The 26,788-nt window shown below is 39.2% G+C and overlaps 1 protein-coding gene across 15 annotated transcripts in view; it reads left to right on the top strand.

Annotated features, from left to right (window-relative positions):
- LDB2 (LIM domain binding 2) overlaps nucleotides 1-26,788 on the top strand; it is a 367,729-nt gene that overhangs the window by 315,105 nt on the left and 25,836 nt on the right. For all 15 annotated transcript variants that reach the window (XM_074541795.1, XM_074541794.1, XM_026792138.2 and 12 more), the window contains 2 exons: nucleotides 4,749-4,871; nucleotides 6,430-6,513. In XM_074541795.1, coding sequence (XP_074397896.1) covers nucleotides 4,749-4,871; nucleotides 6,430-6,513 — 207 coding nt within the window. The remainder of the gene's footprint in view (nucleotides 1-4,748; nucleotides 4,872-6,429; nucleotides 6,514-26,788) is intronic.

The raw sequence follows: 26,788 nt of genomic DNA, 5'->3' as shown, positions 1-26,788 counted from the left end.
GAATTAAATTCAGTCTGACCATTTCCTTTTCTCTGGGTTTGATTTTAAAGCAACAATGAGATTTCACATTGTTGGTACCTACCATTTGGGATGGTATGCATTACATTTGATACTTACCTAGTACAAGGACTATAAATCTGTAGAAAAATACTGATTTAATACAGTAGGATGCCAGTCCAAAAGTCTATGAAGTCAATGGAAGGAATCAATTGAAACACACTCTGGATAAAACAGTTAGTGAATATTCAGTATTTGTAATTGATAGTGAATTATCTTCATGCATAGGGTACATCCAGTCCTGTAATTAAAACGGGTGCCATATATGTGTATAAAAAAGCAGTACCAAAAGAGTGAAAAATAAAAATTAAAACAAAATTTTTCTTCTATTAAAAAAAAAATCAGTAAACTTGTTTTAAAGTGGTTACATTTTAATACATTAACAGTAAATAATGATAACAGGAAATGCTGATTTTCCATCTTGTATTGTTCATCTTTAACTTTTTCAAAAAGAAAAGGACAAAGGAAGAAGGGGCAGCAGGAGAAGGTAGCTAATCTGTGTTGTCCTTGAATTGTAGGATCGTGGAGGTTTTAATTTTAAGTCCCTGGCTATTGACAGCATCATGACCAGGGTTACATGGCTTTTGTTGTTTTGGCATGTGTGGGAGCCCCATCCCTGTGCAGGTCCTGCTCTGCCATCTGCCCTCGGAGGGGCGCAGAGGGAGGAGAAGCTGCTGGTGTGTGGTGCACTGGGGAGCCAGGACAAGAGAGCCTATCCAGCCCCTGTGGCCCACACAGACAGAGGCAGACAGAAAGGAGACCAGATTGGCGCCTCTTTGCTACCTCACTGCTCACGGGGAGCTGCGAGTCCTGGCCAGGTGCAGGAGATGTGCCAAAGTTCCACAGTGGCTGCTTCATTGCTGAGCTCCCCACAGCGATTTCTGTGTCCTTCCCCTTTGTGTTGGCTTTAATGAAATAGCAAATGAAATGGTTAAAATTTTAACCATTAAATACATAATACTTTTCTCAATTCAATTAGATTATTTTACTTATCATGGAAGGACATGACAGTGTTGTTATTTTGGACAGGAGGTTAGCAGTATGGGCTAGGCTGGGGCCACAGTTGCCTCCCGTGGCCCTGTCCTGTTGTGTGCACTAGGTCTCTGTCTGCTGCAGTGCACAGTTTGCCTCAGCCTTCACATTTCTCTGGCAGATTCCAATAGAAACCTGTGTCCTTCTAGAAAAATTCAGGTGGGGAATTAATTTGGATTCTGGGAGAAAAATTAGGAAGTTTAATGCCTGCATGTTTAAAATACAACTTTTTAGTAAGAGCAAATCTGAAATAAAGCACAGTAGTTGATGGAATAGGGGAGAAGAAATAATACCCTCTCAGAAATAAGTTAGAGCTGAATGTTGTCTCAGCTGTGCTTATTTAACTTCTAGCAGAGATACCAAGGGCACAGATCCTGTACCCAAAGGTAAATTCCTACTCTCACAGCATTGGTGATGGAACAAAGCAGACATCTCATAATAAGCACTACTGCAAGGGGCTGTGTAGCTCCTTGGATCATATCTGAATTTGACCCTCTGAAACTATCCTGAGGGGGAGCAGTTAATGCAAAAATACAAGCTGTTTCAGTTTCACAAGCAAATTCTATGCTGCAAATTCACTAACTTCTAATACAATAGACTAAACCACTTTTCATTATGTATTGAATCAAGAATCCACAGAATCAAGAATCAAATGCATTTTTTTCATTTCAACATTTTGCTAGTTAGAGCAACTCACTGCATACAGCAGTATTGGATGAATATATAAAATGGCATTTCCAATTCTTCTGAAACAAATATGGCCAGAACATGCCTAGCAGTAAGAATATGAATAGTCCAGCTTGTCTTTTGAGGCTAAAAGGTCCTTGTAAAATGTCATACACTTAAAAATTGTTTTATCAAGATGTAAATAAATAGTATAAAGAATTTATAATAGTTCAGTGGCATAAATAAAATGTTGTGAAATTCTGCAGCCAAGACCACTATGTTTTTTTACCTGGGAGATGCTCCACTTTTTTCTTCAGGCAGAAGTAAGTTTTAGGAGTCCTCCTAAGCCCCTGTTTTCACTGTGTTTACTCCAGCTCTGGCACTCCCACTTTATGTGTAGACAAATTGTTTTTCTACAGTGATCAATGATTATGTGTCCCAGTGGAGTGGCAGGGGTGGGCACTGCCCTCACCACTAAAGCAGTGAGTGCCCCATGTGCTCACTACTCACTTCCATCTCCCAGGAGTGCAGCCATCAGCTGGATTTTATTGGTGAAGCTCTTAAAATCAGTGAATCTAATCCCTACTAATAATATCAGGCATTGCCCAGATTTGTAATAGCTTTAGGTTTCTTTTAAAGCAACAACTCATGTTTGAGAAGCGGTAGTTAATAAAGGGGGAACACTTTTAAGTATGCCAGGTGCTAGGAGAATGAGACTGTGAGCAAGGAGGCACAGGACCAAAGCTGGTTTTCATAGGCACAAGCAGTTGAAATTCCTACAATTAATAAGTGCAGTGAAGGGGTTAAAAAGCTATTGGTTAGTTTGAGAAATGTTCTTTTTTAGTTTTTTCCTGGCCTAGTCTAGAGCAACCACGTGATGCACTGAATGCCTGCCAGCCTCTTTCTTGTTGATCCTCCGGAGACCATCTGTGCTGGGGGCATTGATTAGAGTGTGTCTGCTGGGATTACATCTTTTCTGTTGCCATGCCAACTAATCAGCTGATTTTGGTTACCACAGAAACAAAATGTCAGAGCTCACAGTACGGTAACATGAATTCAGCACAACAGAAAATGTTTTCTTAATTGGAGACCCTTTTGATTTTTTGGATTCTATGCAAAAGGCAGCTTTCAGGAGAAAAAATAGCCCTTTTAAAATAAGAACTGTGCCAATTTTATTGATTAAAAACAATGTGTAAAATTCTACTTTACATGAGGAAATTAAATTTCTTTATAAGATGCATAAATTTTTACCACTGTAATATGAAGAATGTGTTTTTTCTATTAAAATTTGTTAATGCCAGTGCCTAAAAATCTGCTAAGAGCTTTGGTGGTGTGAGCTTAACAAACGAAACATTTAAGAAGCCACTGGTATTATGAAAAAATTGCTTTAAACCTGAAATATTTTCACATTAACCGATCAGTAACCAGGATCTTTGGCCTCAACACAGCACCATTAATACAAAATATTTTCCTACTATGACTCCTTATGTGTGTGCATGTGTATTGTGTAATTTCTTATCATAGTGCAGGTGATGTGAAAATCAAAGGTGAAACATAAGGCACATTAAATATCTGAAGGCATCACTAAGGTGTGCTGAAAAGGGTGGATGAGAACCTGTTGCAAGGTTCTCCTTCCCAGATCTACAGGAATTTGTCCATATAGTATGCCTGTTAAAATTACCTGTGTGTTTAGCAGAAATAATAAAGAGAAAAAATTGCAAGGACATTAAGTAGACTGTTAACCAGAAAAGCCACACACTGACCAAGTGAGAGCTGGCCAAGTTTGAGTTGGAGCTTTTAAAAAGGCTCAACAGACTCAGCTGAATCTGGGATGGTTATTTTTCAATCGAATACTGTATTAAAATTAAGGTTGCAGAAGCCCTCTATTTTGAAAGCCATTACACCCTGTTTCCACAATATCTCTGTACCCGGCACTTGGAAGTTTGCTAGGAACAGGGATTGTAAGTCTAAATCTACAATTTAAAAAAAAATCAACAGTGGTAGTTAATTTTCAAATCAGACATAATTTTCGATACTCCATAGTATTCTCAATCAAGATACCATGTTGGGCTTGTATTTTTCACCTTAAAGAAGACCATGACCATGTTACTTTTTCACTTGCTGCATTTATTCCTCCTATATTTTCTGTCCTTTCTTAGACAAGATTCCCCACAAAGCTGTGTGGAATTTCTGTGGAAGTAGCTCCATTGCCTGGCTCTCCTCTGCTCCCCTCACTCTCAAACCTGTGAGCAATGCAGCTCATAGGCTCCCATGGCCGGCACCCACCTGGTTTTCCCTGCAAGGGGGGGTTAATAAAATTAGATAAGAGGAAAAAAAACCACAAAAAAAAAAAAAAAACACAATAAAAACCCATAAAAACAAAACAACAAAAAAACCCCAAAAAAACGACAACAACAAAAAACCTCACCATAAAAAGCAAACCAAACAGAAGAAAATGCTTGGAAAATAATAAAAATTATTTTAAAAATTATGAAAAATGATGAAAAAACCCAGGTTTGGCCACAGGCATTCAGGGCACTGCCTACTCCAACTGGATGTGAGAGAAAGGTTTATGTGCCAAGCTGTAGTAAGTCTAAAACAGGTTGGGAATGACTGGTTCAGCAACTTGCCATCAAGTGCACTCAGTTGCACCACAGTCACCTCCATTGCGAGGTTCAGTCATTATTTAGCAGTAGCAAACCATGAGGAAAAGAGAATTGATGCAATAAATAAGATTTAGCACACAATATTCTATGTTTGTAAAATGCTATAAAATCTATAGCATTATAAGTTACTGTCTCTGAAGTAAGGCCTATGAAGTAATTTTCCCACATTCGTTTTTTCTCTCCCCAAGAGGATGAAAAACAATTAATCTAGCAGAGATGAACAATAGAATACTGCTCTGATATTTTTGAATGTTGTTTAATCGATGATACAATACCAATGAAAACAAAATTCCTGGGAATTTATTTCATGCATTTTATGTATTCTAGGTATGCACAGAAGGACGTCTTATCTTGGAGTTTACTTTTGATGACCTTATGAGAATAAAAACATGGCACTTTACTATTAGACAATACAGAGAATTAGTCCCACGCAGCATTCTAGCCATGCATGTAAGTAATCCTTTATTCATTTGACCTAATGCAAAGAGATGAGATTAGGTTTATGAAGAACTCTGGCAAATTTCACACCCAAGGCAATTAACTATAAATATTTTGGTTTGCCTGCAACTACATCTATTCACAAGTTCTTTCTCCCTTGTTTTTCAGTGCTCTATTATTGCCACTGTTGCTATGTTTTCATTCTATTTTAGCACGTAATTTTCTTTTTAATCCCACTTGGTGCTCTGTATGATTTGGGTCCAAAATCTCTTCTTATTGACCTGAACTACACCAAAGTCTGTGAATTTTCATTGTTGTACCAATTATAAGTCTGAAATTAAGCAAACTGATGCTACTCTTGCATAGACAGAAGAAATTGCCATATATTTACTTAGAAACCTTTAGAATTTTAATGCAGACCTTCTTTTTGTTTCACATTTCACAACTTTCTTTTGTTATTGAATGAAAATACACACAATGAAACAGTAAGTATTAAATATTCTGCAAGTTAAAGTCAAAATATAATAAGGTAAATTGTAGAGAAACAAAGAACATACTTTTATTGACACTTTCATTTCTTCACCATAGACCCACTCCTGCTAGTAGAGCCCTGATATACAAAATCAATTGCAGGACTGTGGTTTTATAAAGGGTAAGAACAAAGACACACAGATTTTCCTATATTTTGACATCAAGTTACTTAGATATCCTCAGATAAAAATATATTAATAGTGAGGAATTTTATATAGCTTAAACTGGACCTTTTTCAAAGTGCTATTACAAGCCTGAAGAAAACACCTTTGAAAATCCACCCCACCATTTCTGTCCCAGGATTATCTGCTCTTTTAGGGAACTGATCAACTGAGCTCTTCAACAGTATCCCATTAAGGGACAATGAGGGTGGCCATGATTGACATTATGCATTTAGGGGGCTGCTAAATTCACAGTGGAAGCAGGTTAGACAGCAACCAGCAGGTATTAATTTTAGTAATGAGACTGATCTCATTTTAAAGAGGAGGCTGGTCTCACAGGTAAGGCTCCTGGCTAGGGTCAGGGAGGGGCTATACTTGCATTTTTCCCCGTTTAATTCTGGGAAAATAACTTGGATCAGAAGGGTTCTCCAGACTGTGCTTAATGTCACATATTTGATGAGGTCTTTCTGCTGTAGTTTCTTACCCACAAAAAGAAAGTGATATGTTCTTTATTTCTGCCTTTTTCTGTCTAGTCCCCTGGGACTCACGGCCAACAAATACAAGCTGAAAGCGTTCTGCAATCCCTCAGGAAGCTCTTTGGTCACTTGCTCTCTTAGGTCTATCTTTTGAATGAGTGGTCAGGGATCAAAGGAACATATTGGAAAACAGTCTTCAGTCTGCTCCAATATCATAATGCTTTACACTTTCTCTTGCATATGGAACTCCAGCTTATTACATAAATTTAGCATCAGTGTGTAATTTCTCCATAGCAGTGGCACTGCTTTTCAGGGAACCCTCCTGCATTTCACTAAGCACATAGAAAAAAATTCACCCCAATGAAAAGCAAAGTGAAAATTCTTTTTTCCTTTGTTGTTTAGGCACAAGACCCTCAGGTGCTGGAGCAGCTGTCCAAAAACATCACTCGAATGGGTCTGACAAACTTCACCCTCAACTACCTCAGGGTAAGCATACCATAGCTGCATTTTTGTGAGCATTTTTTAAAAGGTACCACTGGCTTTGAGTCAAGATAATGACAGCAGAGCCTGTGTTGATCAGGTAAGAAATTGACCTAACCCTTAATGAGGGTGGAGGAAAAACAAAGACACTGCAGTGGAGATGTAGCTGATAACAATGGGCTGTTAAAAAAGCCAGGAATTTTATAATTCACTCCAAGCCTCGTGTGAGTAGCCCCTCTTTTTAACAGTCTTTCTTTTTAGTTTTGAGCAATGCCTTTATTTTATTGTAAGCAAGGAATTCTCAGTATTTTTCCTCTCTGTTTCACTGTGCCTCAGAAAATGGCAGCTAATTCTTATTAAAAGCTGCCTGTCTCCTCCAGATTTTCAACCTTGCCACCTCTCCCGGGCAGAGGCAGGACTGAGGGAAGGTTCAGCTCCAGCTCTGTTTGCAGCAGCCCCTCAAAGCAGTCCTCACTTCACATGCCTCTGGGAGCCTGAGATTCCTCCTTAGCCTTGCCCTGAATCGAGTGTGGTTTTTGCGATTAAATAATGCATTTGTTCCCATTGCTTTTTGACCCTTAAAGTGCATTCAAAGTTTAGATGTTTATTTTTATTTTTGAAAATGTTCCCTGGTGTGGGCTTAAAATACATACACAGAAATACAGATTTGTAGAGTTCATATTTCAAGCTTAAAATTCTGATTTTTCCTATTTCTAGATGTGCCATCAGTAGATAAAATGAGGCACAATGATACACCAAGCTAACTTGACCAGGACTATCTGGTTTTATTCTTTTTAATTTTATGAGTAATTATTTAATGTACTTCTTTAAGATAACACAAACACTAGAAAATGCAGCTATTTTCAGCCTAATGTAGAGCTATACCTAAGTGTGCAATTTAGCTGTACTTCATTCAGTTCTATGAACCTTGTAATGCCTTCCCTATGGATAGAGATGGAGTCCTGTCCCAAGAGTATTTTGAACTCCAGGGAAAGTGTGCAGAACCAAAATGCTGTTGTGATCTCTCTCACTGTGTCCCTACAGGTTATTGATAGCCTGTAGTTTTACTTACCTTCTCAACAGCATAAGCCATTGCTGATTGTTGCTTATGTGGTGTTAATGTAAAAATTACTGTTCAAATTACAGCCTGAGTTGTGCAGGGCAGGTCTGGTTGTTTGTAAATGAAAGAAGAATATGGCATAAAACCTCAGAGGAATAATGCATTGCATTGGGATTTTTCCATGTGTAAATGTAAGATTAACATGTCCATGTAATGCACGTTGTATTCTCGTGGTTACTTTAGTTTGTGATTTGGTACAGAGAGAAGCTCTTGGGCTCTGGCAACCCTGCAGCCATGCTGTCAGTGTTTTGTGGTGGGGCATCCTAGAGCATGTCCTCGAGGAAATCCCACTGGGGATTCCTCCTCAGTCAAGGCAAGTTTTGCATTACATGCTTGTGGAAAACTGGGCAGAAAGTGGCTGACTTTTCACGGGGATTTCCGTGGTTTCTTTGCAAACTGGGCAGAAAGTGGCTGACTTTTCACGGGGATTTCAATGGTTTCTTTGCAAACTGTGCAGTGGCACCAGGCATTGACCACACTGGGGTGTTTGCTCCCCTGGGTGTGATGGGATGTGGTGTCACACGCCTGGGCTGGCCCCAGCAGCCTCCACGAGGGCCAGGTGGGATCTGCAGCATCGCCTCTGTCACTGACCCCTTCTGTTCCTCTGTGTGACTGCTCGATGTGACAATGCCAACGACAAGGCAAGGCTCTGGTTAGGAGGCAGCTGCCATCAGGTACCCATGCTGCTCCCTCTGTTAGCATCAAAAAAAAAAAAAAAAGCAAGAAAGGAAGAGGGAGAGGGAGGGAAAAAAAACTCCGAAAAAGAAAAGTGGGATCAAGATAAGCACTAGGGAGATGAGCAGTGAAGTGGGAGGGGATGAAAAGATAAAGTCTTACTTTTTTTCTTCTTCCAGACTAGTTTTGTTAGCTTAACAGACGACATTAGGTCTCTGGGTGCAAAGCTTCCTCTGGCTCCTGCTGTGGTGATTCCAAGAGGAAATCTTTTTTTCTCAAGCCAATCTTTACATTTCTCTTTTTCTTGTGGTGAGGGATTGATCATTCTGTTCTTTTTTCCAGATGTTTGGCTCATCATGGCAGCGTGTATTACATGGTGTATTTCCATTTTGATTTGCTTCTTTTCCAGTTACTTTCCTCTGTTAATTTTAACTTGAAAATGTTTTCTGAGCTCATGCACTAAAAATCATGTACTAAAATAATGTGGTAAATGTACTCAGATTTAAGGTGTTCTCTTTTGTCCGTTTTTTAAGTCGGCATTTTATGATATTTTATTCAATCTTCCAAGTGTTTAGTAATTAGCACTGTTGCATGATTTTGAATAAGGATCAGAAACTAAGCAAAAAAATTATTTTCTTTTTTTTTTCTGCTGCACACAGCAAAGGCTTGTGATACTCATAAGCAAAAACTCCAGTGATGGGCGGAATTAATCATTTTTATTCTCCAGCGTGCACACAGCAGCAAGCTGTGCTGCAGTTTCTTTAAAGGCAGAATTTAAACCTGGATTTCAGATGGTTGTGATATAAAGGCATAGCCTGTGTTTTTTGGGCTCTAGATATCACAGAATGCTAAATCACTGCTAGTTGGGATAATTGCAGTTGCTGGCATGTAAACCTCCATTCCTGAGTGCCACATGCTTGTAGAGCCACAGCTTTGGATGTGTGCCCTGGTTTGTCTTCATTCACTGCAAGTAAAGCTGTCCAGCATAGAAGAACATTGATTTTTTTAATCATATATAATACAAATTTAAAATGTATCTTCTTGGAACCTGGAAATGAAATGTTTTGTCCTATGTCAATTGCCAAATGGGCTTTCTCTCTGTTTGCTCTGGCTCTGTATAAAACCATAGGCTTACTTTCTTTCTAGTTACGAGTTTGTTTTGTTCCAGCATAATTGATTACCTCATCAATGGGGTCAGTGTACTTTGCTGTAGCTGCTGACTAGAAGTTGAATGGGCTGTCTCAGAAATAATAAGCAAAACCTTGTAGGTTTTAGACTAATATCAAGCTTTTTAAAATGTAATTTCTTATCAAGTCATCAAGAAGTAGATATTACGAACTATCAGATAATAAGGCCAAGACCTAGTCTCAGTCAGTATGAGTCCAGGAACAAACAGGAATCCTGTACAGAATTTGGAGGTGAAGATAACATTCAGAATAACAGTTTCCACAAAGCTACAATAATTTAGTCCCCACAGTATCTTATTTTTTTTTTCTCATTTTTTAGTTGCTGAGCTATTTTATCTGTATCTTCAATGCATAATGGATTTGAATGTAGTCTAAAAACAATAGCTCTATTCTAGCAGCATTATTGAAAATTTGGAACTCAGCTCTTTCTTGTTGCCATCTATAAAATTATTCATTCTCTTAAAGTTTCTGACATTATTAAAAAGTCAGCCCCTACTGTCAGTTAAGCAGGACTACCTGGCCTGAGCCTTGAAAGATAATTGTGCCTTGCCCAGCTGGTTTTCAAAATTTGCCTCTGCTTTCTTGCACTGGCTGGCTGGAGTGATTTCTTAGAGCTCTTCCCCAGATGTGGATGTTGCATCCTGCCCACACTGTGGCCTGCTCTGGTGGCCAGTTTATTGATGCTGATGGAGCTAAATCTGCACGTGCCCCTTGCAGAGTCAGAGTCAGCGTGGCACAGCGCTCCTGCTCTGCGTCAGGAGAGGAGCCCGGGCAGGGGAATGCACACTCCCATTGCCCCTCACATCCTGTATGGCTCCATTCACCAGGGCTTGCTTATCTGAGCTACAAATTACCCAATTTGTTTGTTCTCCATAAAAGACAATAACGAGGTGTTACTATTGCTACACAGAGGACAATATTTTCTAAGTCCTCTCTTTCACTAATTTAGTTCCTCGCTAGACATTTTTGGATTTCTGCTGCTGGGAGGATAATGTAAATTCTTTAATGGGACACAATTTTCTAAAGGCACTACTTACACTGTAATCAAAAGCCATTTGTATGTATACCCAGTGTGTACACAAAATTTTCTTTTCCACATGCAAAATAGACACACATGCAATGCTTTCCTTTAATGGGCAGTGAAATTTGATTTTCTAAATATGGTTTCAAGCACGGGAAAGATAAGAGCTGAAGTAATTTTGGAGCTGTTTTGCTCCTAATCCATAACAGTTTATGGCAGCTATCTGGCCAATATTTTATGGCTGTTGGTGTATCTTCATGAAGAAGAAGAAAGTTTACATGCATATATGTTCAGGATGCAAAGTCAGGTGCTTGGGGGAGAATAAATGATATAAGTATAGTCATATGTGCAATATGAACTCATTTCCCTTTGTGAGTTATGTTGTGTCATCATCAAATGGCATCATCAGGCAGTGCAGGCAGTGCATGGGCTAACCAGCCCTCACTCAATAGCAAGTGCTCCAGAGCTACTCATTTTCTTGTAGGGTCTTCCCCAGTATCATTCTGCTGCCCAGGGAAGTGTGGAGTCACAATTCCTGGAGGTATTTAAGAGACCTGTGGAGGTGGCACTTAGGGACATGGCTTAGTGGTGGCCTTGCAGCGCTGGGTTAGTGGCTGGACTCAATGGTCTTGGAAGTGTTTCGTAACCTAAACAACTCTCTGATTTCATCTCAGCTGCAAACCCTAATGGCTGCATGGCTTCTACCAGCTAAGCAGGTATTGTCTGCATTCCAGTGTGCGCATGTGGCTTTGGGGCACATGGATGGGCACTGGGGCAGTCTGAGGGGACAACTGAAGGGAAGTGCCCTTTCTGAGAAAGTAAGGGCTTGATTTTGCACAACACTTGGGATTTCATCTTGCCCCATATACTAACAATAAAACCATTGCTGTTGGATGCAGTCTATTGTCTAAGGCTGGCTATGTATTTGAAAAAGTAGATGGCGTTTCTGGAAACACACTAGTATAAATTCTTTTTCCATAACTGAGTATCACAGTGAAACTTGGGAACAAGGGCAGTTTGTTAAAGCAGCTCTGGGCTACTCTAAAGCCTACCCTTTCTTGTTCTGCAGTCCCTGTTTCTGCCATATTTCCATGTCTTCATGGAAATACAAGTGAAGCTACAAGTGAAGCCCTACACAAAGGAACTTCATTTGTTTGTGTTGTGCACTGAATGGGGTGTGCTAGGGAAACAGAAGATGGGTTCAGGTGCTGTACCCTACTAAATGTGAATGACAACTGCTATTAAGGGCTCTCAAGCATCCAAAGGAGGGGTTTTAGATCATTTAATCCTCTTGGTGACTTTTGTATGAAAGCTGCCAAAATTTTAAAGAATCATATGTGCTGTAGATGGTAAAAGCAGACTACAATATTTTGTAATCTTAATTCCTGTAAAAAATGGATTTTTTCAATCTAAACCAATTGATCTTGGGGTAGCTCTCCACAGCAAAATACAGGCAAACCCAGAGGATTCTCACAGAAGGATTCAGATTACTGTAGCTGGCTATCCATAATCTATCTGTGCCAACTATAATTAGCTGATTCTGCCAAGGTTTTCTGGTAATGTAATTTCTTAGCATTTATTTTAGTAATGATCACAGTGGTTTCTGTTCCTCTCTTTCATGCATCCAATGCTTTAGGGATAGTGTTATATGTTACTTTCAGAATAATAATTGAGAAGAAATGTATTTGCTCATACAGTCAAACGTTAGCTTTTCACTTTTAATAAAGACAGAACACCACAGAATCTGTATATCAGGAGTTAAGTCATCATAAGCATGGAATATCAGAGAGAATAGGGATGGGAGAGTTGCAGAAGATGGGGCAGGTAGAGAATTAAGCATCAACTTAGAATTTTCTAAAGCAAAAATGGAATCTGAAGCAATCACTGGATAGGACATGGATTGGAAAGATAATATTCATATTGTTAGAAATAATACTGGTGTGCTTTTCATCCCTTGATTTCTAAGTATTTTGCTAAAACAAATGGGAAAATTGCAGCATATGAGAAACAAAAAATGATGGAGCAAGCCCAATAGCATTTAAAAAAAGTCAGATGACAGTTTTAAACCAGACTGGAGAGTACAGTGAGCTGGTGTAGTAGTGTCCTCTTCTGCTCCATATGACTTAGAAACAGATTTTAGTGTCTGAATATGAGAAATTTCAGAATTCAGTGAAAAGTGGGCAATGGGAACAAAGAACAAGAGACAACAGACAGCAGAATACAAATTGGGATTTCAGCAGAAATGGCAGATTTTATCAGTGTTCTGGAGATGGTAATGGCAAGTTTTCACACAAAGAGCACTAACAGGCTCATGAGTATCAGTTAAAGAGAAAGATGTGTGTGTATGAGCACAAGCCAGTTACTGTGCTCCCTGGACATACAGACCATATGACCTTTGAAATAAAATTAAGGTCTGGGCTAATGGAAGAATGATAATCAGCAATGTGAGTCCTTGAAGCATCCATGAGTAAGAAATCAGAATGAAGTTAGGTTGGAGCAGTTTAAAATTAAAAATGTCAGAAGGGTAAAAGGGAGAAAAAGAAAGACAAAGTACTAGTCATATAAAAACAAGCAACAAGATTTGAACTAATAATGTTATTTCACAAAAGAAAAACGATGAAAAAAAAATCCAAGAACACAGCCACAGGCTCTCTTTTTAGAAGACCAATTTGGACTAGTATGCAGTACAGTCATAAATAATAATAACTATTAATTAAGTTTAGGAATGAGACCTGCAGAGGTACAATTTGTATGAAGACCTGAAAATGCCCAAACCAGCTTCTTGTTCAAAGCAATGAAAACAGCAAAAAATTTTAATTAGTTGTTTAATATTGAATATCCATCAGTATTTGGTATGAATTGGTATGCAGGGAGGAGTGAGTGCTCCAAAGCGGTCAAGAAATGGACTTTAATGCAAAGCTGGTGGTTCAAACCTTTGTTCTTGGAAGGAGTTGTTTTAGAACTTAAAATATTTATTATGGAAAACTTATGGCCACCCTAAGGTCTGATATTCATCTGGAAAGGGAATCCTGCAGCCTACCCAGTCATGTTTTTTTATCTTCATGAAGATAATTTCTTGTCTGTCCATTGTGATATGACAAGCAACTAGCTCATATAACCTTGTAAAGTAGTTTTCTATACATAGTTACTGGTTAGGCTGCTTATCCTCTTCCCTTCCCCTGCCACTCTTTGGATGGGTAAAACAGCATTACTGTTTACTCATCTCTGCTGGAGAGATCTTTCATGCAGCTCAAGCTAAAATTTGACTGTTCAATAGAAGGTTTTCCTTGGGCTGTTGAGTTTGATCCTACTTCTGGGAAATTTCTGAAAAGCTTTTGCCGTTCTTGTGTGATGCCCTGATCCTTGTGCTTATGGAGGATACCTACCCACTTTGTCACTTGATTCTGTCTATATACTTCCATTTTATAATCTGTCTATTTAAATCTTTCTCTGTAATCTCTCCATTTTATATTCCCAACAGAACGCCTAAATACCAAAATCTGACTCTAAGCAGTTAAGTACTTTAGAGACTATTAGTCTGGGTTAGATGCTGGCACACAGAAAAGTAAATTTGTCTTGTGCACCCTTGTGCTGGTGCAAGCACTGTTGGAGTCAGGTCAGGTGACTGATCTGATGAAAGAGCTAATCTAATCCTTTTCACCTAAATTATGACCACCCTTAATAGCTCCCCAAGTGCTACTTGGGCTGGGCAGAGAACAGAGAGGCAGGATGGATTCATATCAGCTGACTCCTGACAAAGCTGGACCTCATCTCCAATCTGCCAACACTGACAGAAGATTACAAGAAAGAGCCAGGGAATCCTACAGATTAAGAAGGATTCCATAGAAGTGTAAATTTCTCTTTTATTCTTCTGGATCTGGAACATTATACTGCTGGTGTCTCATGCATAACTGTTTTAAATATGTTCATTTCATTAGAGTGACCACTGACTTTCAGCCATAGATTTTAGAGCAGGCACTTGCTCAAAACAGATTACCATAATTTACAAAACTTGAATTGAAAACAAAATAAGCATAAAGAGAAAAGGTTGATTTTTTTGCACTACTTCTGAATGAAAAAGAAAATTCTGTCTGTATACACATATGTATCTATATAAATGGAACACCCATTTCTGTAGGTATGCTGTGAACCATACTGTTCACTACCTTTGCAATTAATTGTCACTATTCTCCTACTGGAAACCTTCAGTTAAATTTTTCCTTGCTGTATGCACACATGCATGAATATTAGTGTCCACCATGAATGTGTAGATCTGTGCATTCCTTTTGATCTCTAAGCATACCTTTTCTTGCTATTAAAGGGAATATCAACAGGTGTATCAAATTCATAAATGGAAGTCCATGATTTCGTGTTTACCCTGCTTCAGGCAGACCCATGGGATGTAATGTGGAGAATTTACAGGCAGCACTAATGAGAAAAAGTGCTGAACCACACCTGTACTGATGCCCACATAAGGCTTGTGAGCACAGGGGCCAGAGGACATTGAGACTTGACACAAGGACTGTGTCATTTCTAGTGCTGTGTTCTGCATGGCCAGAAAGCTGTGCTGTGGTAAATATTCCTCCTACTCTGAGTTGCTTCCCCAGCCTTGTGCCTTGTTACCTTTTCTGCTTGGTGTTGCTGCCTCGCGATTTCTCATAATAAGGAAGTTTGTTAATCAAGGATCCAATTCAACATCCATTAGAGTCAATGGGTATATCTCCTTTGATCCAAATGTCATCTCATGGTTTTTCATTTGTTTGGAGGTATTTTATGCACATAAAATCCAATTTATTGAAATTAATTTCTCTATTCCTTTAGGCAGTTTTAGCCATGAAAATGTCACGCTTTGTGAACAGCCACAACAAATGGCTATTTTTATTGCTTTTTTGTTTTTCTTTTTTTTCAAATTTTGTGACCAAAAAAAATTAGCTTTATTAACCACAGATTATAGTTCTGAGGTGAGCCCAAAGGAACAAATATCAGCTTGGGGATCTGATTTGAAGAAAGACTTTAAGGATAGAAAAGAATAGAGGAACACAGAAAAATAGAGCTTTCATAGCAAGACAGAGAATCTTCTCATTTTATTAATCATTCAGGCAAAACTTAGAGCTGATTTAATTAAAGGCCTGTGCACCATTTCTATACATGATACGATGGTTTTCCATAAAGTGAGTATGAGTCACATGAAAAAAAAAACTCCACAGCTGTATTCCCTAGCTGAGATTTCATGGCATTTCATTTATAAAGCAGAGTTGGACTCAGTCATGCTGGATCAAAACCTTCAAAGAAAACACAAGCAGCACCATTTTGTCTAAACAAAAGGTGATAAAGCAGAGATTACAGTACTCTGGAGCAGACCTTGTCTCATTCTGGTACTTTGCTAGTCCAGCTTTTCAGTAATACTGCTGCATTTCACAATGGAATGTAGATCCCATGTCTACAAGATGGCAGAGGTTTCTTTCTAGAGACTTTCCAATCCAAGTAAGGAAATAGAAAAGGAAATAATTTTTTAATAGTGATATGCAAAGGAAGGAAGTAAATTTCCATCTTCTAAACACTACACCAGGCCTTTTCACTGATTAACTTTTGATGTGGTATATTAGAGCTATGGTATAATTTGAAATATTTTGGTCTATTTAACAGCAAGTCTGTATTTTATAACTATCCCAACATCATGGTGGTATTCTAGTGTATCTTGGGTACCTTACTGATTTTCTTTAGCAGTGTGTGAGATGAGATTTTCAGCCATACAAAGGACAGTATATCATATATTCTATTGCTAAGTGCTCTTGAACAATGTAATTTAAAAAATGAGTTAATTTTACTAAAATAATTGCAGTAAAAACCAGAACATGAAATACAGCTTGCTCTTTATGATAGTTAACTGTGTAAGAATGACAAATTATTCAGGACAAAACATATATTCTTGAAGTCTTTCAATATTATCACCAAATACCATATTCATTATACTTTTTGTTTCTTTTAGGCACCTTCTCGGAGTCTAATTGTATTTTGAAGACTAATCTGGTCTCTTTCTTTCTCAGTTTCTTTGAGTTTTTTCTAGTTTAGTATAAGGATAGGTTGATTCCTATAGTCTTATTCTAATATTTAGATTTCTACTATGGGCCACTTTACTACCTAAGTAACCTTTCTGTTGCTGTAATAAATGATAAGGAAAACTTCTGCTTTTAATCACACACATATACAAACGGGAACAACATCTTGGAAAGCAGTGACCTTTCTCCAGAGTGACATCAGTGGGTGCAAAGCTTCTCCTGTCATGGTTACATGTTTAATTACCTGTAGAAATACAAGGTATGAAGACCATCAGATTAATCCCAGCAGTGAAGGACACATGGACACTGTAATGGTCTGACCTCCAAGGCTTGCTCCAAAGTCTTTGCTATCAGCCCACTTCTGCTGAGGACACAGGGCCCAGTTGAGCATTTCTCAAGGTCCTTCTGAGTGCAAACCCTGTTTAAAGGGAAAAGGCTGCCTTCCTTATAGACCAAAAAACCCACCACAGAGGCTTCAAGAACTGTCTTTTTCATTTACTGCTAGAGCAGAAATTAGAAATATATGAAGCAAGGGGAAACAGCAGAAACAAAATCTACCCGCATAAACCAAAGCTCTGTAGCCCCCCAGGAGAACTGAGAAGGATCCTGTCCATGGAGGTGCTCTCACTTTTCTGCTTTCACTGTCCTCCATCATTTCTTGCATCAAATTCTGCTGAGGACCACTTCCTTAAAGAGCAAAGGATACCAGAGAAATCATTGAAAGGGTCATAATATAAAGCATACTTCTTAAATGCTGAGTGGTTTGGGAAGATATTTTAGGCTTTTTTCTTGCCTTTTCCTTTAAGTGAAATTAAAGAGGAAAACAGCTTTTTTGATACCTGCTACGAAGGCTGTTCCTGGCCATTGATAATGCCTTCATGTAAGTAAAAGTTGTGATTGCTTAGTACTTCTCAAAATGGATGTATCATACTGCTTTCATTCCTAATTTATATTCTCAAGCAAACCTAAAGGGAGCTTACATTTTTAACTTCCAGTGTTTGATTTCATTGTTCAAAGTTTTATTCTTTTTTTTCTTAGTTTCTTTCTGAACAAAAATTAGATTAGAAAGAACTTCAAAGGATATCAGCTGCAAGAGGCTTGTTGATTTCAGTGGAATTATACCAGGTTATAAAAAAATCAGGTCAAAACAGGGAAAAAACTTATAGAAGTATATGCATTTAATATTCTTCAAGCTTGCTTTGACAAAGCTTTTGAAAGGTGATCTGCTTGCATTTTGCTTACCCTCATTTCTTTTAGGTATACAAATGGATGCTTTTCCAAACAATTAGTACAGTTCATCTTTGCTCAGCTTCATACTAGTAAGGCTGGAATCCAGTTCTTGAAACAGTGTCTGAGGTTAGTTATAGATGCAGTCCAAAAGGTGATTTATTCATCTATATGTGTGATAATGGAAGATGAGGTATAGAAAGGTGGAAACAACCATTTTGCATTGCATCTAGCATAAAGATGGTCTGTGCCTTAGGAATAAGGCAATATGTCATTAGTCACTTTATTCCTATCTGCAAGGGCTGTTAGAATCATCCATTTAATGACATTCAACTTTCTGCACTTTAATAAATAGGGTGTTATGCATCTAGAATAACGTAGGAATTGTGATTATGCAGAAAACACTTTTGGTGATGAACAATTCAACTTCCCACTTGGGAGTGCTCAAAAACTTAAACAAAACCCCGAAGGGGTTAATCTGTCATGACATTTTTGGGTTTTTGCTTATCACATAGATATTTTTATATGAATATAAAATTTTGTGTTTCCCTCAATTTAGTTGAAAAAAACCACCCCTATATTTGTTGGCCATTTTAGGCAGTGTGTTACTGCAGCAATGGGAAAGTCTAGAGAGTGCATCTCTGCTTGGTTATCAGTCTTAAACACCTTGAATAAATAGCATAGCATCAGGAAAACCAGATGACTTCAGCCATCCAAAAATACAAGAAAATGCATCGCCTGCAGCCTCTTGCAATATTCTAAAATAGAAATAATTATGGAGAGGGGGAAAAAGTTCAGCTGTGTACATTTACTAAAGCATATGTCCGTGTCATCATTTAAAATGTGCCTGAAAGTTCTAGCATAGTAAAGCCATTTCATATAATGAATTTTGTTATGCCTTCTCATTTTCTGTGGACTCTGAAAATCTAGATCTACCTGGACTCCCATCATCATAGTATCTCATGGGTTTGCATTTTTATTTTATTTTATCAATATTGTTGTAAAAGCTATTATATCCATTGCACAGCTGAGGATGCTTAAAAGGACATAAAGCCACACTCTGACATAGTGGCTTCACTGCAGCCTTCAGCTAGAGGCTTATCTTTTTGGAGTTCATTGCTTGGGACACCACAGACATCTGTGCCACCCTAGTTTCAGCCATTCACTGTGTTTATTTTTACAGCAAAACATGAGTGGTGGCAGGAGATGCCTGGCTTTTTCCGGTATTCCAGAGCCCTTGCCCCAAAGTCTTGACATATGGGTCAACATTTTGCTTAACCTGAGGGAGTCAAAAGCCTTGTGTGCATACACACCAGGAACAGGCTAAAAAAATATATTGGGTGCTGTGAGCAACTTATTGAAGCAGGGCCATGATGCAACCAGGAGGGCAGGACTCCATGGGTAAAAAAGGAGCCAGGCTGATTCAGCTGCTGGAGAGTATGGCTGACTAAAAACAAGGAGTTATCTTCTCCAGTCTGCTCTGAGGATTCATTTTTTTTTTAATTGAAAGGTACAATTGAAATTGAACAGCAGGTAGGAGTGAATGTGCTAGTGGTTGCTCTTCTCTGCATGTACACAACTTGTACTTCTGTGTGTTTAGGCCTTCCATGTCTGTCAGACTTAAAGCTCATTTAACTTTTCAGGACCCTCAGGTTTTGTCCATCTTTGTATATTAAACAGCATCTAGTGGTGTTCTTGAGTACCTGAATGCACTGTCTATACTCTTTTAGAGCTGCCTACTTTGCTCACTCCCAAAAAATTCCTGGGCACAGTTCAGGAGTTGGCATGACAGTCAGTCCCCTGCTGGAGGGGAATTTGTATGTAGTCTCCTGTCTTGTGAAGGTAGGACAGTCTCTGCCAGTTGGCCTCACTGCCAGAGAACAGCGCTGGCACATTTCATTTACTAGAGTTGCTATGTCTAAACAGTCTTAAACATGATGGTTTTTGAATTCTGAATTGTTTGAGTATGTACCAGGCTCACCTCCACCAAAGTAGGTGAAACACGGGGCTTTTGTTGCTCATACTTGAAGTCAAATGCTGAAATGCAGGTACTTTGGGATCCCTTTTTTCTGATATTTGATTTAGTGCTACAACTGAGGTCACAGACCAAGAATGAGTTTTAAGATCAGCTCTCCTAATTTTTTTTTTCAGATATCATTATCACCATTTCATTCAGCTATTTCTTCAGTATTAACAGAAACACATGCCTGTGTGTATCTTTTATTTCTGCCACTGAAAAATGCTACTATTGTTCTCCTGTGTAGTGAGATCACAGTAGGTAATAAAAATTTTCCCTGTCAGCTAGCAGGAGAAATGGCATTCTCTTTTTACTCCATTCCCATATACACTTCTAGAAGTGAAAGAAACTTGTCTCACTGGAAGAGGCCTGCTGCCTGGACTGAAGGCAGGCATGTAGCAGCCAAGCAGAGTGGCCAGCTGGTGAGAATGTGTTCGACAGAACACAGTCCAGGGTGTGAGGACAAGTCCTGAATGCCATGGAGAACCTATAACCCTTGGAAATGTGTATCTGGTACACATAATGGGGCTAAAAATTGAAAGACAAAAAATAGCAGCTCTTTCTTGAATACCTCTGGTCTTTGCATTTCTGTTTGAGTGAAGTAAGAATTTACCTTTTGATGTCTTCAGTTCGTGCTGCAAAGTCAGGCAGCTCACACAGATTAGAGGGGCTCTTCCTTTCTGAGTCACATTTTACAGCAGAACAGTTAAGGGCCAAGTGCAGGGTTGATGCATGAAACAGAAGGAACACAGCTTGACTTTCAAACTCCAAGCAAGAGTTTGCAGTACTAGCAATTAGGAAAAAGATATTTGTACATGTAAACTGCAAGTCTTATCTGGAAATCACTGAGTTAATAATCTTGGGACTTTATGACGTTTCCTTTACCAAGACACAGCAGTTTAAGGACACTGTTGTGTGAAACTTTGTACAAATCTGGTAACAGATCAGCTGGTCTGTTTTTAAAAGGAGGGAAGGAAGACTATTTATTTCCCCCCAGAGGAACTGCTACAAAGCCATTTTCCTTATCAGAAGAACACCTTTTTCCTGAATGTTATCTCTGACATTTGTTCTTTATAACCTAATGAGGGCAGGTGGAACACCATGAGAATGAGTAATTGTTGATTTGATATAATTTTAACTTTTGTTGCAAACCTGCACATGGAGTTGGTATTTTGAGCTTTCATTTTGCTTATTGGTGACCTTGGGCTATTTTGTAGTCAATAAGAGGGGGAAAAATAGGGCTTTTTTTACAGCTAGGCTGTTAGATGGCTCAAACTCTTGCCTAGAGACTGCGCAATGTTTCTATATATTTTTTTGCTTTTGTGGGCAGCAGAAAGTGTTCTTGATCTTCCTAAATAAAATTTGTAATTTAGGTTCTTCTCTGAATGTTTGAGTTAGACCTCTTACACATCTTGTAACAAGCACGCAGTGGCCTTCCAGTTTAAGGGCCCTGCTGTGCAGGGGAGAGAGGCAGCACTGTGGTCCTGCCTGCTGACCCAATGCTCAGTAGGACTGGAAATCAACTGGATGTTGCTGCCTGGGACACAACCTGACCTTTTTTCCTTAAGAAGGGTTCCAGGAATTCCCCCAGGGATCTTTGGGCATAGTCATTCCCAGGAGATGGACTTTACCAGACATAAGGGTCTATGCAAACCTGTTACTCCACTGGTCAGTGGTATTGGCACAGGGATTGATCCTCTCTGCACTGGATGCAGAGTTGTGCACGCAGTAAAATCCAGTGACTGGGAGAGAAGCCTGTGTGTCCTCAGATATGCCCATGCTGCACACATGACCAGCCTGTTTTAATTTGCCTTCTTGGTACTAAACAAGTACGGGTGAAACCTGAGGTTAAAAACTTTCAGTATGAAAAGCAAAGTCATGAAAAGTAAGTATTTAACCTCATCTGTGCCCAGGTGCAGCCTCTTTCTATCCTGGCATGAACCCAGTGGTGTGTTAAATTCTGAATACAAAATAGGAGCTTGTAGAGTATCAAAGCTCAGGGAATAGTCTGATACACTCTCTCTTGAATCTTAAATGGCTGAACAACCATGGCATTTTTGCATGTCCCCCATACTTTACATGATATTCTAGTACCAAACCCTAGATGAAGGTGAATACCCAGTGTTGCTACTCTGCCAGGATCAGAGGACAGCTTCTATAACAATAGGCAGAAAAACTGCTTTGGCTCAGCCTGGCAGTTAAATGACCATTCTTTGTACTTCCATCAGGAAAAGGGTTCTTCCAAAAAACACTTCCTTCTCTTCACCATACTTGGCTGCTGGAAAAACCAGAAGAGTCATACACAGATCAAAAGTAATTTAAATGTAATATAGAACTAAATGTAGTTCTTTCTATTGTCATCTCTCTTGACTACTGGCCAAAGAGATTTGGTACCCAGCTGTTACGTCATCTTGCTCATGGATGTGTAAGGGTAATCCCCAAGAGCTCATCCAAGTCTGGACCTGAGAGCCACAAGCCTCCACAGCAGCATCATCGTCTGTGCCAGGATGACGCTTTCTGGGGAGCTGTGACAATCAGCAGTAATAACAGCTAAAACAAGATAGCTTTCCTTAGAGAAGCCAACAAGAATCTGGCTCAGAACACAATCCTGAAGATGCCTTTGTCTATCAGCAAGCAGAAAACTGTCTCCTGTTGTTCTCAGAAACCACATATGGATTGTCCGTCTGTACCATTTCTCAAGCAGCATTGGTCCCGGTTCCAGCCACACATTTCTGCCCCACATGCTGCCTATTTCCTTAGTTATTTCTTGGACAGATCTATTGCCCCAGCTGTCTTGCTGTACAGCCACACAAATAGCAGTGTTTGCACAGCAGTGGGGCAGCATGGTGCTGCCTTAGCTGGCATTGCCACCTAAGAAACACCAGCCTTAGTGCAGTGTGCTTTGGATCCTGTCCCTTCCCAAACCTTCCACGGGATATCTTCAACCTTGCTTTCCAGGAGAGAGAGAGAAGGAGGAGAAAACAGTCTATGAGTACTAACATCTCTGAATTAAGGTTTTTTTTCTAAGTAGCAGTTTATTCAACATATGATGGACCATTCAATCACAGGCTGGATGCAAGTACTTGCACTCTTTTTAGTATAAAAGGTTAACTCATTTCTCCACTAAGCTCCAGATTAATGAAGGGCTGGGGACACTGGGGCATACTTAGAGAACATAAAAATATTGCCATAAGTTTTTATGTTCTCCACACCATAAATGTTCACTTCATGGTGCACATACCATATTGTTTTCCAGAATACCCAGTCTAGGGTTCTTTTGCAGTCTGCAAAACCAATTAAAAGCTTAAAAACAAGTGCTCTGAAAGAGCATGTTCCTGCTAAATCTTTACTGGTCAGTGATGTCTGCAGAGTAATTTATCCTCACTTCTTGATCAAGTCACTCATACCATAATGATCTCATCCTTTTCCCATTCAAACTCAGAATGTTTTTAATGATTGGAAATCTCTGTCTCTGGCTGCACTTTATAACCTGTGCCATTTTATAGATTTCAGGAAATTTCTTAGCAAGAGTTTCCACCTTTCATTGGAGCTAACTAAGGGGCACTTCAAGTTGTATGATTCTTCAGCAGCACCTCCGAGAATGAACCCACTTAGGAAGAACAAGACAAATCAAGCAATATAGGCAAGGACATAATGCAGACAATTCACAATAACAAAGTATCTGCATTAGTCTCAAAGCAGCAATTCAGAGGAGCATAGGATTAACCAAATACTCTATATGCCAGTTCATTTGCACCATCTGCTGAACCACATATCAGAAGGTGAAAGGATAATAGACACATGGGGCTGTGTGTTGAAATAGATTTGGAAAAAGAAAATTGTTTCAGAAAGCTATGAAAACTAAAATCTGGGTGTTTACAAATCTGCAGTCAGGAGAGGGAAGAAAGAATGATGTCACTTTGCAGACCTCAGAGATTTGCTTTTTGTTGCTTACCATTTTTAGAAGTGGGGAAGGTTGTGGAGCTTGAGATAATCTACTCTGGAGCCCAGTTCAGACAGGAATTGCTATTTAACTGTAGGAACTGTCGGAATCACAAGCATGATTCCTATTATGCAGAGAACATGAAGCACAACTTTTGCAAACGTACATGGATGCTGTGAGTGAGTACGTGCAAAGCTGAGGCTTGGACAGAGCCCCCAGGATACAGCCCCAGACTGTGTTCAGATGGTTTGGACATTGCAGCCCCTTGCTAAGAATCTTCTGTGTTCACCGGAGCATGTGAGAGACATTTGGAACCTTTCAGCTGATCCTCAGATCAATATATTACTGAGAATGCTCTCCTAGAAAATGTGATCAAAAGCTGAGAAATTACGTTGTGCAGTTACTGTTGTAAAATATGTGTATTGATCAAAAGATGGTATAGGATTTCTGCATTGCCAAACACAGGAACACTAAAAATAGGGAAAAAGATCCCATTATTCCAGAAGTCTGGGAAGTGCTGGTGGATTTCTCTGAAGTGTCATATGGTGTATTAGCATAAACCAACCCATTTCAAACCCTGAAAATATGTGTTTATTTCTCTTCATCAAGACTGCTTAAATATTGGAAGTTACAGTTTTTGCCTTGTAACATAAATTGCTACAAGAAATGTAAATTAATTGTTACTTATTTAATTGATAATAATTACACTTAACAATCTGTGCTGCAAAAGGTAATGACTGTAAAAGTCAAAAGGCATTTGCACAGAAGTTTAACTTGGTGATAAATGGCTTCCTTTTGTGAGATGACACATAAGAGCTGCAAATACAGTCCCATCTTTAAAGACTTGAAAAATTCTAGTTCAACTGCAAGAAAAAAACAAATCTGTGTCTCTTCTTTTGGTGTTGAATAGGACAGTATTCTGGAAGATGATTGTAAAAATTAGAAGGATTCCTTTAAAATGCAGTAAAAAGTAATTGTTTATTTTAAATTTCAGCTCTTATAGTGTCAGAACACCCCAAAAATACTCATGAAACCATCACTGATTCATAGAGAGATGGTGTTAAAGGACATAAGGCATCAGAATAGAGTTCAGTCTGACTTTATGTATATCACAGGCCGTTATACCTCACTGAATTACAGCCAAACTGAGCCTAGTGGCTTCAATTTCACTGAGACATAACTGGTGTTTGGCAAGAGCAGAAAGTATCCTCAGAGTACCCATTTCAAATTATGGAATTATTAGTTTCCTTATTATATAGATGGGACACAGAGTAGTTTGGGGAACCATTGAAAGGTCTTTCTGGATGCTATATGCTCTACCAAGAGGCTATTTTCTCATGGAAAAAAAAAAACAAAAACACCACAGGAATCTTGAGGTCTCACTAACTCCTTCTCCATAAAACTGACTTCTCCTGACGCTAAGGGTGATAATGAGAATTTGACGATTGTTCTGTGACTTGTGAGATATTTTTGTTCCTGGCTGGAACACATTAAAAAGCTGTTTTGAAGACAGAGGATACATTACTGTGATCACACTAGCAAAGAAAGTTCAAAATCTCTCCTTGGTCTCTAAAAGCACTGAACTGCCTGAAGAAAATAGATGTGTTAGCATAGGCAAAATTACCCAAACCTAGTGCCAGAATTGAAATTCACATTGCCTTGCTCACGTAAGAAAGTGTAAATTATATTTTTTTCATATAAATAAAGTTTAAAAAGCCAAATTGTAGTTGTTTTTGTGGTCAGAGTTTCCATGTCTTGTGAGCTTCTGAAGACAATGTGACCACTCTGAAATGAGTTGCACTGACCCCAGCAGCAGTGGGACCACTGCACACTCTCTTCATGCACCAGTAATACATGGACAGTGCTGTTTGCAAGAGACCACAGATATTGGCTTCCTCATCCAGTCTGTCCAATTAGTCCAGCTCCTCTTCATTATGGAAAACAAGCAGGACATTCCAGTCACCAGGCTGTCACTGGGTAGATGACGTGCCCTGCCTGCATTTCCACTGACAAATGAGATGGATCTATGGCACTGAGAGCTGGCATATAAGTGTCTGCCCATATATGACCAGTTGGCACATTTTCCCAATTCATCCCATCCCACCTCACTCTCTCCCAAACTCTCTTGTTGCCTTTGGCAGAGCAACCTGGTGAGGGTGGTTTTAGGTAAGTGTGACTGGGGCCACCCTCAGCTGGGAGAGTCAGGGCTGAGCTGTGTGCACACAGGTGCTGCACTGGCACCCTCCCTGGGGCTGGAGAATGGGCCTCACCTGCTCCATTTGGGAATATTGCACTTTATAATGTATCCATAAGTGGTTTCATACCCATTAGCAATGTATCCTTGTGCCTTGGATCATCAAGCCATATAAATTTAGAATGGCTCAGAGTAGAGCAAAATTATATTTCTGTTATATTAACAAAGCATCCATTGTGGAACTGGGGCTGACTTTGTTGTCTGTGTTGGGCAATACCTGATCTGATGCTGGAATGGAGCTGGCAGATGATCCCTTGTATGCCATGAAACATGCTGATACAAAAGTAATTGTCAATTTTTCTTGAAAAATATTGAACTGGTCAAATTAATTTCTGCAAGCACATCCCTCTGCATCACTGATACCCAGGAGTTTAACACCAGGGCTGCTGTGCTGCTGAAGCACAACCTTAGTCACACACTTTAACAGCTTTGAGAGCAGTGCTGCAGTGCAATTGGTAGCACTGATACACACACAGAAGACCTTTCTCAATATTGCTGTTACTGAGAACTTCAAATGAATGGATACATTTGAAAGACTTCCCAGAAAATACATTTCCTTTTCAGCTGGCAGCTCAGTTATTCATCTAAGTAGTCTGTGGATTAAGTAATTTGACACATTTCTTTTGTGAAACAATTGTGTGTTATTGCTCTCTCCTTTTTCCACCTCATCTGTACAACTAACCCAGAAATTCAACACAAATATTTCAGGCACACGCCAGGACCAGCCAGCAGCCGCCCCAAGTAGTCTGTGATGGTTCTGGTAGCCAGTACAGAGCCC

This window comes from Zonotrichia albicollis, chromosome 5, assembly GCF_047830755.1.
Source record: "Zonotrichia albicollis isolate bZonAlb1 chromosome 5, bZonAlb1.hap1, whole genome shotgun sequence".
Classification (NCBI taxonomy): domain Eukaryota; kingdom Metazoa; phylum Chordata; class Aves; order Passeriformes; family Passerellidae; genus Zonotrichia; species Zonotrichia albicollis.
The sequence above is the reverse complement of the archived record's forward strand: the minus strand, read 5'-3'. Positions and strand labels throughout refer to the sequence as shown.